This window comes from Stegodyphus dumicola, chromosome 5 (assembly GCF_044657685.1).
Source record: "Stegodyphus dumicola isolate Sdum_Otavi_A_Nest chromosome 5, ASM4465768v1".
NCBI lineage: Eukaryota > Metazoa > Arthropoda > Arachnida > Araneae > Eresidae > Stegodyphus > Stegodyphus dumicola.
In genome coordinates, this window is record NC_140772.1 from 116,506,163 (window position 1) to 116,519,585 (window position 13,423).

A 13,423-nucleotide genomic window follows, 5' to 3' on the forward strand; every position below is an offset into this window, starting at 1 on the left:
TTTTGGCAGCAGAAAAACTGAAAGTGTGATTTTCGGACCAACAATGTTGAGCAACAGAAGACCTCTGTGTTTCCTTTTTTCTAACATATGCCTCATGTTCTTTGACGCGAAATTTTAAGGCTCTCTTAGTTTGGCCAATGTAAATTAAACCACACTGGCAAGGAATCCTAAAAATACCCCAGGAATTCATATCCGGAATGGGATCCTTGGGTATAGAAGTTGGAATTTTATTGATGGGAGAAAAAACAACCCGAAAGTTAAATTTCTGCAAAATATGTGCAACTTTATAGCTAATTGATGGAAAGAAGGGAATGACAACAGAATTTTTATAATCTCCTAAAATAAGAGTGTGGCTTTTAGTGTGCTGAGATGAGAATTTTTTAACTGCTTGATTAATAATGTTGGGTGAAAAGCCCCTGTCAATAGCTATTGCTTTTAAATAATTTAGTTCTTCATCAAGGGCTAGTTTGGAGGAGCAAACTTGAAGAGCACGGAAAACATAGGAATAAAATGAAGCTAACTTTTGTTTAGTCGGATGACATGATTTAAAGTGTGGTGGAAGGCAAACCGATGAAGGTTTACGGTAAACTGTAGTACTGAAGTTGGATGTGTTACGTGTGACCAGAATGTCGAGAAACGGAAGAGAATTGCAAGTCTCAAGTTCAAAAGTGAACTGAATAGCAGGATCAATAGAATTCATTGTTGAAAGAACTTTATTTAAATCATCTTTATTACCTTCAAACAGGGTAAAAGTATCGTCTACGTAGCGGAACCATGCCGGGAAGTTTAAAGTTTCAAACAATTTTGATTCATAATAATGCATGTAGATATCAGCCAGGATGGGACTGAGGGGACTTCCCATGGCTAATCCCTCAGTTTGCTTGTAATATTTATTTTGGAAAACAAAATGTGTTTGTTTCAAACAGAGTTGAGTGAGAGAAATTAGCTCATTAATTTCGATGCAAGAGAAATGAAATTCGCGAAGTCTGGTTTCTAGACATCTTAATGCACCCTCCACTGGGACATTAGTGAATAATGATTTTACATCAGAAGAAACCATGAGTAAATTACTAGGAGAAATGTTTTTAACCTTTTTTACAAACTCTATTGAATTTTTTATGGTGTAAATGTTATTGTCTAATAGAGTGGAAAATCTAGAAACTAAATATTTAGCTAAAGGATACGAGGCAGTACCTAAATTTGATACAATAGGGCGGAAAGGAATACCACTTTTATGAATTTTGGGAAGAGCATATAATCTGGCACAATTCGCAACAGATTCGCAACAGAACAACCCTTTTTACGATATTTTAAGACACCCTCAAAATATTTACGAGAATAAATTGTATTTTATTTCAATGTAAAAATAATAAAAAATACGAAAATGATTAAAGTATTTATAAAAAACAATTTAATTTCAAACTTCTTTACACAGTATTTTAAGATACTCTTAAAAATATTAAATTACGACACTAAAAATTAAAAAAGATTAAAATATTTATAAAATACAATGTACTTCTAAAATTAAAAAAACAGAAACTTATCCTAACGATTAAAAATTATGGTGGAAGGGAATATGATTTTGTATAAGATTCTGAATTATTGTATCTGTGTTTATAATAAATTATAGTATGATTTTTCATTTTATATTAATAAAGGAAGGTTAATGGTGTGGGAACGAAAAAACCCCGTAAAAACTGTTTCCTAGTAAACGAAAGAATTTAACCCCAGATATTATCCTAAAACTCTAAAATTGAAAGATTTAACACTTAGGAGATATAATCTGATCTTATTGAGAAAAAGTCAAATTAAATTTAGTGGTACATGTATTATAAAAATAGTAGTAGATGAGACAGTAAAAGAGTATTTTCTTTTAAAATGTCATGGAAAACTTTCTGATAATGCTATCAAGGAAATTAATAAATAAAATTTATTTTTCAACTATTAAGTTTGATAGATAGGGAATATTGGTATAATTTGGAAAATCTTTAAAATAACCTTTTTTTATATATTTTTGTTTTTTAGGGTGTCTTTTTTAGTGTTAGTTTCTATTTTTTCATTTTGAGAGTGCATTGTTTTTTATATACATTTTAAACTCTTTTATATTTTTAGTGTCGTAATTTAACATTTTTAAGAGTATCGTAACGTGCTGGGTAAAACAAAATTGAAATTGGACTATTTTTAAAAATATTTTCATATGTTTTCATATTTTGATAGTTTTTTTAGAGAAATAACATAAAATTTAATATCCAACTTTATTGAGTTTTGAAGGTGTCTTAAGATACCGTAAAAAGAGTAAAATACTTTTAAGCAGCACCGTATTGCCTTTACCAAAACCAGTCAATAAAAAGTACCTATGTCCTACAGTGAGGAACATATGCTGTTTCAGTTTTGTAAAACTACGAAACATTTTTCATAACATTATCTAATTTATAACGAAACGTTTCATTTCGTTTGCAGAGATATTGGAGGAGAAATTTATTAAACCTCTTTCAATGTTTATTACTGGTCAAATTTCAGAATTGCTCGAACAAGTTTATAGATAAAGAAGCATAATATTTTTTGCGTTTTGGCAATTAAAAAAATCTGATGTGTACACCACATGACTTCCTTGTACCGAATATTAAATTACACGAATTTTTGCTGCGTTTCATTTAAATCTTATTACCTAGAATTTCATTAGAGATATATTTCTTATTCAGTTAATTCAGTTCTCACTTCGCGACATGACAGAAATATGTGAAAACTCAAAATATCTACATTAAAAATTGAAAAATATACAAAAACATAAAATACCAAATACAGTTAAAACAATTTTTTTAAAAAAATTTTACAATTAAAATTACAGTTTCTACTTAAAAACAAGCAATTCGGCCAGCAGGAAAGAAGGTAGATTTTTCAGTGCTCAAAACTGAAAGTTTATTTTTGGTTTTACTCTCCGAAAAGACACTGAAGGCGTAGAAACTGACCTGATTTGTTGTGGACGCTATGCGGAGTCAATATATGGGATAATTCAATAACTTAAATGATAATTCCAGAATAGATTAAGCATAATTTAATTGGCAGTAATAAAAGAAGACGTTACTTTGTTGTTCGAAAGATTAGTTTCTCTACATTGGCAATAAATCCACTATTATGCTAAGTTTCAAATGTTAAAAAAATACGGCTACTATGGTAACAAAATTAGGCTTAGCCTCACTTAAACAACTTTTAAATTGTTGATAAGTCTACAACTATTGCGTGGAAGTTACCTAAAGGCATAAAAACCTTAACCGGAAGATAAGAATAACATAATTCAGCCATTTTTTTAAAGCCAAAAATGCCCAATTTACAAATATACGTATATGAATAAAGGAGAGCTTAGCTCACTGAGGTGAGTAACAGGGTGGATATATATATATACGAGATATATTTATATACTTTTAGTGAGGCCGATTGCAACCAAAATATGAGGTGCACATCTACGTGCTACAGCGGTCCTATATACAGTTTTTTTAATGTTTTGAGGCTACTCATTTTTGAGTTATGTAAGATTTTTCGAGTTATGTACGTGCGTACGTACACACCTACGTACGTAGAGACGCCAGGAAAACCTCTTTTCTTAATCCATTTTAAATAAGTTTTGCAATTCGTTTTGGAGAGTTCATTATTGAGTCCATATGAACTGATGTCACGCAAAAACATCATTAAATTGCAGTCGATAGCGATCAAAATGAAAGTTTTCCTTGAAATATGACACCCGAAATTTTTCGCGATTAGAATACTTCCTTTTTACTTCGTCCAAGAAAGTAAAGACTCCGCATCTGCTAAAACAAAATTCATTATCATAATTATAGCTAAATTCATAAATTTATTAATTTTGAATATCTTTAAGAAATTGTAAAATTTTGCATTTATCTCCTAAAGCATAATAATTACAATATTTTCTCTGTGAAGCCCGTATAAATATTTATTGCCATATCTGTGAATCCCACACACCCACATGTTCAAATTATTCTTCTACAATTATCTCCCTCTTTCTGAAAAACGCTGATATGTTACTTTAGAAAAGTGAAGTGTGCAATTGCCTATTTCGAAATTCTTGTATTTAACATTTAATATATAAAAGCGTACTAATGGAAATCTGAACTGTAATCTAATTTTGTCTGTAAACCTGTTTATGCATTTCAGATCTAAATTATCGTGCATTTACAAATTCTGTAAAATTGCATTTATCGGAATTATTCGATAGTAGCAATTTTGGTTACATTTTCCCCCTAGCTCATGTTCTTTAGCTTGTTGGTTACCTTATTTTTGCGAAAACTGTAAATTGTTCACTTTTGCACAACTCAATTTTCTACAACAAAAATATTTTCGAAAACATTTAGAATGAAATAAATTTCAGAATTCTGCAGTTGGAATTTATTTCCTTTATTTGAAACGCATTGAAGAAATAATATGCATGTATGCAATTACAAAAAAAAAAGAAATTACAATTTTATGTCTAGACTCAGATTGTAAGCCCTAGGCGATTTGTCTTCTTTCAACTTGAATGACAAAAAGAGCGCGATTATTATCGGATATAAAAAACTGTCTTAATAGTCTTTATAGGAATTATGTTTTGTTATTTATTGAAGTTGCTCATCCTGATGGCTTTATCGGAATGCTGCAGACTTTTTTTAGCCCGAAAGGTGCTTTAGCCTCAAGGGGATATTAGTCTCGAAACGGCATTTTACGTTGAATAACTTTATACTGGGCATACGTTTCAAATTGTTGCCACCAAATATTATCACGCTCTGTTATAGTTAAAGAAATTAAGTAAATAATGAAGTAAATAATAATGAATCCGCATGAACGAATTAATGTTTCTCGGCATTCTGAAAAAACAACGGCACCTAGAGACAACAAATTTTGAATAACGTAATCATCCTTCCGAACATGGGCAACTCGAAGCTCGAATTTGTTTTATTATCTATTTCATATTTTGTAAAACTTCAACTAATTTTTGATAAAAAATCTCAACGATTTTAAGCGAGCTCTGGCAACACTGTAAGGATTAAGTATTTTTTTTCTGCAGCTCGCAAGACTGTCTATTGGAATTTCTAAATATAGTATACTATTTTTAATATTTTTAGCCCAAAGGGGCGTCAGCCCAAATGTTGTTGAAATGGCTGTCGAAACGCATTAATTGAGCTAATAGTATAAATGTTAATATAATTTGTTGCAAATCGATTTTAGAATCATTTTTATGTTTTATTTATTCTAAATGATTCGTTTATTTTTATATAAACGAGTTAGATGTTGATTTGGAAAATGAATGTAACAGTACTTTTTGCTGCGTAGAGTGGTAACGGCCCGCCCTCCTTTGCATTTCAAATCTTTGCCAGAATTTAATGCAAATTGAACAAAATAATAACAACCAAAACCGCCTTTGTGCTAGTACTAACATAATCTGCAAGACTTAGACAAACGTCCGAATACTTCATGCTCTTCGTATTTCTTTTTAAGGAAAAATATGTAGTGCACTAATTTCACGTACACAAAAAATACGCTCGCTTTTAGCAATTCAGATGCTAGAATCAAATGAAAAAAATTTCGCAATAAACACAAGAAACAATCGAGTTTTCAAGGCCATTTAGAAATTCCATTTTATGTTAGCTTATGTATTAACACATACATAAACAAAATGTTAGAGAAATCATATGTTCCAAAGGATAAAAACAAGATAAACCAAATAACAGGGTGTATGTCTCAATGAACTTGAAAACACGCTCCTAATTTTAATTAGAGTTAATTCTAATAGTATATCAGTTCACATTAATTGACTTAAAAATTCCATTAGGTATATGACTTTATACCCTTGTATAAATATCCGAAAAGGTATATTTAATATAACAAATCTTTTCAAGAGTATTGATAACAAGTGTGAACCAAAGAAGCTAATATAAAAAAAATTAAATTTGAAACAGAAATGTAAAATTTAATCTTAAAGTGATGTTTCTTTCATAGAAAAGAAAATGAATTTTGAGGGAGTGTGATGTGAGTGTTTTTTCAAGTAACATACTTTTGTTTCTCGAAAAAAAATTTTGCAGCCGCTTCCAGAATGCATAGAATCTCCTTGTGAAACCGATACCAATCTACAATCAAATATCGTAAGCGTTTCGTGCGAATACAATAACTCACAGAAAATATAAAAAATATTTAACAATAGGCGATAATCAATCAGGAACAGAAGAATTTTTTAACATTGTAATATTCTTGTTACATTCTTTGTTCCTTTATCTACGTAACATATAATTTCTACCTAATAATTCTGCTATATTTTACAAAAAATGCAAAAGGAAAATAAAACGAAGCATTGGAAAAATATGCACTGTTCATCGATCTAAATTCTGCACAGATGAGTCTTCTGAAAAGAAGTTTGCAGTGATTTGCTTTAAATGAAAAACTGAAAATATAAGTGAGTAAAATTGATTCAATTTTATCTCAGAATAAAAACAGAAGATTCAGTAATCATTACTGTTCGAAGAAACAAGAAGAGAATTTTTTTTTATTCATTCTTAAGGTATTGAAGACGAAGGAACTATGTTAATACTATAGCAGGTACTGATCCGAGAATAAAAGTGTACTGCTTACCATTCTTTTTAACTGCTCATAGGATATTTTACATTGTATATATATATATATATATACAAAATTTCAGTATGCTAAGGCTACTCGATTTTGAGTTATGCGAGATGCATAATTACTTACAAACGTACAAACGTCACATAACAAATTTCTTTGGAATCCATTTTACAATCCGTTTTGGAGAAAACAATCCTTTATAATTCAGAAGTCAAACAACAAAAATCAGCGTTATATTTTCAAATTTTTACAGGACTGTAATTACAAATTTTTACAGGACTGTAGTTTCGATGGTTTTACCGAACCACCATCCGCAGCTGCCTTTTTTGCAGCCGCTTTCAAGACAGCTGAGGATGGTGGTTCGGTAACCATCGAAACTAGTCCGGTGAAAATTTGAAAATATAACGCTGATTTTTGTTGTTTGACTTCTGAATTAGTATTTGTTTGGCGTGTTATTGTGTCTTAATCCTTTATTTGTCCATGCGTACAAATGTTACGCAGAAATATCGTTGAAATGATTTCAAGAGCAGCCAAAATGGATATTATCGCTGATATATGATACGTGAAATTTTCGAGATTACAGTACATCCTTTACTTTGCATGAGGAAGTAAAAATACTCTTTTAGCAGATAACGCACATATGATAGAAAAATTATAAAATATTTAGTGTTATTGAAAAATGCATGTTCCAGAAAGTCATAAAATTATCAGTTAGAAAATGACAATCAGTTTTACTGAAAATTTGTTTCTTTTCAACAATATTAGAAGCCATATTATCTACAGAAGGAAAAAATATATTGAACCATAGGCATATTAATCCAGGAAGAATCAATAAATTTTTAGTTGTTTTTGACTTAAACATAATTTGTTTGGCTGGATACCTAATAAGACGTTATTATATCTTTAACCATAGGTATTATTTTTACAAAATAGGCTTCCGTTATATTATGGTAAAACGTCAGTAGAAACTTTACACTTCCGCCCACTTTCTATAACTTACAGTATAGTTTACTGTTTCAATCTAAACCTTAAACATTTATTATAACAATCGTAACATTATCCTACAAACTTAAACGGCTGAAGATATATATATATGCAAACATCAAATAGTTCAAAAACATTTTACGTATAAAAGTGCAGCATAGAATTTTAAGTATTTCAGGATAAACTTTCATACATTAAAATAATACCAGGAATTTTGTGCAAAAAAATCAAAATTTCGGAGACGCATATACGCATGAAATAAAAATCAAAGGAAATCTGACATTTAAAGAATACGCCATAATATTTCAGCTAGATAAAACCGAACTTTGTCCTTTTGAAATCATAAAAGAAACTTTAACCCATAAATGTAAAAGTTCAAATGCAATTGCGAAGATAAAATAAGCGGTGAAAGAAATTAAATATTTGAAGAAAATGACAAATAAAATGTAGATCAAGCTTATCTTTTAGCAATGTCTTGCCGTATTCAGTGTTTGCTATAAAAAAATCCTCTAAAGCTAAAAATTTAATAAAAATCTCTGAAATAATATTAACAGTAAAAAAAAAATCCGAAAAATATCTTATAGAAACTGTATGGAGAAATTTAACAATAACGAAGTTTGTGCAAAAATCTTTGAGCATAAAATGTATAATAATGGCAAAAGAATTTGACATATAAGTAATATTTTAAAAACATTCATTTTACATTATGATTTTAAATTTAAAGTTCCAGTTAAGTAATATTTTTAAAACCTTTATTTTAATTCTGGCAATTTTTGAAGAACTTCATGCCACATTGCAACATATTAAAAAAACCAAAAACGGGAATTTACAGAAACATTGTCTGTCAGTGCTTTACCAAAACCTGTAAAATCTCCTAACTTATGGATAATTCAAAATAAAACATGTAAATAAAGCACGCCACATAATTTACTTGTAATTAATCTCTATTTATAAGCAACAGAATCAAGATTCATCGTATCTTAAAAATGATTTAAATGTAAAATGAGCAGCTTTACTGAATTTAGAATTAATGTACTGCATTGTAATCTCAAATATGCACTGAATTAGAATGTTGTACTCTATTAATGGACTGATGAGTTTTCATGTCTAGTAAATATTATGGACATACTTTCACACTGGACAACTACGAACAAAGAGCGATTTTTCCGCTTTCAGTTCTCTTTATTCTATTACTACTATACTGTATTATACTCCTTGCTATACTTCATCAAATCGACACTTACGATTTGATGAAGTATAGCAGGGGTATAATATAGTTACGCCCAGTTACTTAAACTGAAATAGTGTGGATTTCTTTTGTGTATTTAATGGATTTCTTTTTCTTTTGTGCATTTACTTATTTTTATTATTTATTTTAAAATTATTTATGGAACAATATACATTTAAGGAAAATATATGGGAAATAAAGTCTCGACTGTAGCCTAGACCAAACTCTTTGTACCAAATTTTAAATTGGTGTCTTAAAACGTATGTCAATAATTAAAACTAGTGCTTACTAAAGATGTGGAAAATTTTAGATATTTCTCTCGTTGGAAGAATTTTGAAAAGAATCTTTTCTTTCCATAAATATATCAAATAAATACTGAGGCATATTGTTTCCCTTAAATGGAAATTTTAGAATCCATTTAGGTTTCCCTTAGAACAAGTATGTAAATGAATTTCTCAAAATGCCAGGAAGTACGAAAATTTAAAAACATATAGTGAGGAGGAAGCTGAATGTATTTTTCTCCTTTTTCCAGAAATGGAAATCATTATAACTCCAAGACGGAACAACGCTTTTGAACTAATAAGTCTCATATAAGACTCGAAATAAAATTTTCAGAAACAATTAAAACAAAAAGGATCCAATTATTATTTAAATTTAAAACATAAAATTAGAGAAAAAAATTAAAACTCTTCGTTCTTTTTAACATTATGCCATCGATTTTACGACATTTTACAAAAGCATTTTGGTTCGGACAATAGCCTCATTTGTCTTGATTATAAAATTTCTTTGTTTTTCTGCTTGAAAATTATATACGAACTCTGCTGTCGAAATCGTAGTCTGATATTATTTTCTCATTACTCTCGGCTGATCTGTAAAAGTACTGGAATTATTCAAACCAAAATATAAAAATTTAATAAACATTTAAATTTTTATGACTAGCACTTTTATTTATTTATAAATACAAATTTTTAAAATTACTTTCTTTTAGTATTCTTCAAATTAAAGTACCTTCTTAACACAATGCGTAATATTAATTTATTCAAGAAACAATATAATTTAGATACTTATTTACATTACAGAGCTTTTCAATTACTAAAATATTATATTGTATCAAAATTTTTATTTCTCTTTCTCCGCAGATTTGAGAAACTGAAAGCAAAGAAAAAAATTTCCCTCATTTTAAGTATGAAAATGTGGACATTTTGCTCATAAGAAATTAACATTATCAATAGGGAAGTGCAGGAAAGAAAGTTTGTAAATTGATACGTAAGCGCTTTGCAGTAAGATAATATTTCTTAGGTTATTCATCTCTTTTATTTAAATAGGCCACGACCAAGTCCTTGGTGAACTTGACTTTGATCGATTTTCTCCAAAAGAAATGGAGTAATAAATAAATCAACTCTGATACTTGCAGATGTGTTTTTACAGCCTCTACTAGCACGTAGTTAATCAGTAATTAAAAACGAAACAATTTGATTTATTTTTATTAAATTAAACAATTTTATTATTTTTAATTTAAATAAATTTTTATCTTTAACTAATCTTTAATTCTTAATCACTTGATCTTTAATTAAATTAATCCTGACCAAAGAACTTAAGTAAGCTAACCAAAAAGACGTAAATATAATGCATGTTTTAAATGGTTTCAATTTTAGTGCGTTATAAATAACTGTATCACAACTTCGTTCTACAGAATTGTTTTAATTTTGCTAAACGTGTTTCACCTATATAAAAATGTAATATCGTGCTTTTACACAAATTAATATGTAATTCCAATCAATATAATAGAAATTTCACAAGCAGTAAAATAAAAGAATCGTAAGATTAAATACTTTGGAATTTTGTTACCCAAGTAATACTTCTTACTTTACAAAAAGAGATGCTTTATTTTTCATTTTTATTTTAATTATTATTTTTATTTTTTTGGAGATATAAAAGATCATTTCACACGGATTATGACATTGTTCTTCAGATATAAGTTAAAATCACATTAAGAACATATTTTTACAGTTATTTAATCCGTTATAATTATACTGCATAATAATAAATGACTAATATTGCACAATAGTAATGTTTCAAAAATTTTGCTGCATGATAATTTGCTTTAATAATAGAAGCATAAAAAGACATCTGATAATGAAACAAAATAATACACATATTTTATTTTATATTATGCAATTCACATACTATTCAATATGCTTTTTATTGTAAAACGCATGTACATTAAAGTACATTCAAGATATACATTAAAACATTACATAACAAAGCAAAGCATAAAACACTTACTTTTAAATACTATCCTAACAGTATCATTTAAATTAAGATTCAGTAAACCAGTATGGTGCAACAATAAATACACGATTATAGCTGTACCATACTAGTATAACTGCTTTTTAAAAATCATGTAGTATATTTGGCTGAACACAATAGGAGCTTTATTATTAACAATTATAAAATATCAAGTCATTGACATCGCTCCGATTTAAATTATAACTAATGAAAACCGTAAAATTATTTTCAAACCTGAGCTGTGTGCATATGCATTCATTTAAAATCAAAGTTACTAAAAGGAAGTTTATAAGTGTTAAAACGTTAAGTGGCATTTACATAGTGGCACACAGTGTGTATTTTGTCCACATGGACCGTATGTATTCAAATACATACAAACTAGTTATGGTTTAAAACAGGTATAAATATAATATTACATATTTCAAATATAATTCATGATATAAGGAAACATTTCTGATATTTTAATTATGTTAATCAAGGAAAAGTAACAATAGCGCCAAACAGAAAACAATCTTTTTTAATGTGGTGGCACTCAGTGTGTTCATAGATAATAATTTCCTTTTTATAAATCCCCCATGTTTTAAGGTATATATAAAAATATTTTTTAATCGCGATATTATCAACTTAAAAGAATTATAATTAATTATTTTCTCTTTCTAGATTTCAGAGTAAATGTTTAACATATTTTTAAGTATATCTGTTTTTTAACATCAGATGCTTGCACTGAATGTCGTGCAATGTTTGTATTGTGTTTTTCAAAGTTAATCTTAAATATTTACGATTTTGGAGAATGGCATGATATGTTTCAAATATGTATAAAATATCTCTGATTTTTTAATAAAATTTATTTCGTTCTTGTCGAGTTTCTGCCAAATTTAACATTGACATACAACTTATAATCTTACTAAGCAATATTCTAAAACTTACGATGTTTTATAAATTTATTTAAAAAACGAAATATTACGTTTTACAGGATATCTGTTAATTTAAATCAATAATATATTTATTCCAAGACTATGTAAAAAATGTCTTCTAATATGTTTTCATTTATTTATTTATTTATTAGTTTTTTACAAGCTGCATTAAAAACATAAGCATGTAATATAAAAAACAAATCAAGAAAAACGAGACTTCAATCACATAAATTTAGCATCACTGCCGCAACACCTAGCTGTAGAATAGATTTTTAATCTCTCCTTCAACAAGTGGTTCGTAAAAAATGAATACAAAGAATAAAAGTATTGTTCATTGCCAAGTTATCAACAAAAAGACTGCGTGTTACGGGATGTGTATATCACATATGCTAAGCCTAACAATACGTTTAGATCAAAATATAAACAGATAAAGTTCATAAAATAACACTAACCCGTATAATTATAATGTACTTACCAACATTATTCCCCGCTGTTGCACGTCGGGACAACCAGCCGCAAAGGATGATTAAACATAGCAAGCTGTACATCATTTCATTGATCTTTCCCATGTGGAACATAGAAATATTCTTTAGAATTTCATGGTATCTTAGATTATTCGTCCCTTCTTGTTCTTAAATCCAGCGGGACACCTCACAGATCTTGAACTAGGAGTTGAAACTCAGACCCCTTTATGAACGGCGTGGGTCGCGACACTGCGTATATGGCTTCACTGCCAGCGCCGTATAAAGCAGGTGGCCTTTTTATTCAATCCCTAAGTAACTAGCGAACGAACGAATTGCTATGGCGGTCTTTTGACAGCTGAGGAGGATCCCGGATGATGACGTTTACGTGACGTCACCGCCAAAATAGGGATCGTTCCTTCATTGCGGAAAGTTTCTTTCTTTTAAAGGTTGTATTTATATTTAAAATAAATAACAAAAATCTGTTAAGGTTTCTAAGACTGTAATATTTTACAACAATGCCCGTAAAATATGTAATATTTTCTTTAAAAATGGTCTGTTTATTATTCGAAGAATGTTTCAGTTTCAAGTCTAATAAGATTTCAGTAAAGTAAAAAGAGTATCGGTTTCTACTCGATTTGCTTTGCTTTCTTCAATCAGGGAACTAATCTGATAGTAAGAGCACGAGATAACTCTTTTTAATGCAAAGTCTAACTACAGTATTAAAATATTTTGCTCGAGAATTAAATATCTGATTTCTTGAAGACTCTTGAAGAAATATCAAAATAAGCTTTACACCACTAATGTCTGTGATAGAGCCGGCAGTTATAATTACTAAAATTGGGTGAATTTTAATAATGAACATGAAACTTTCCTAGTTTAAAATATTTAGAGTTTGGTACTTGTCGATAAGCCACTAACAATAAATGTCAGGAAGATAA

The 13,423-nt window shown here is 28.9% G+C and overlaps 1 protein-coding gene across 2 annotated transcripts in view; it reads right to left on the reverse strand.

The window, feature by feature from the left end:
• IA-2 (tyrosine phosphatase IA-2) overlaps positions 1 to 12,802 on the reverse strand; it is a 991,654-nt gene extending 978,852 nt beyond the window's left edge. For both annotated transcript variants that reach the window (XM_085816984.1, XM_085816983.1), the window contains exon 1: positions 12,497 to 12,802. In XM_085816984.1, the coding sequence (XP_085673110.1) occupies positions 12,497 to 12,599 (103 nt within the window). In that variant the 5' untranslated portion in view covers positions 12,600 to 12,802. The remainder of the gene's footprint in view (positions 1 to 12,496) is intronic.
• Between the last annotated feature and the right edge of the window lie 621 nt (positions 12,803 to 13,423).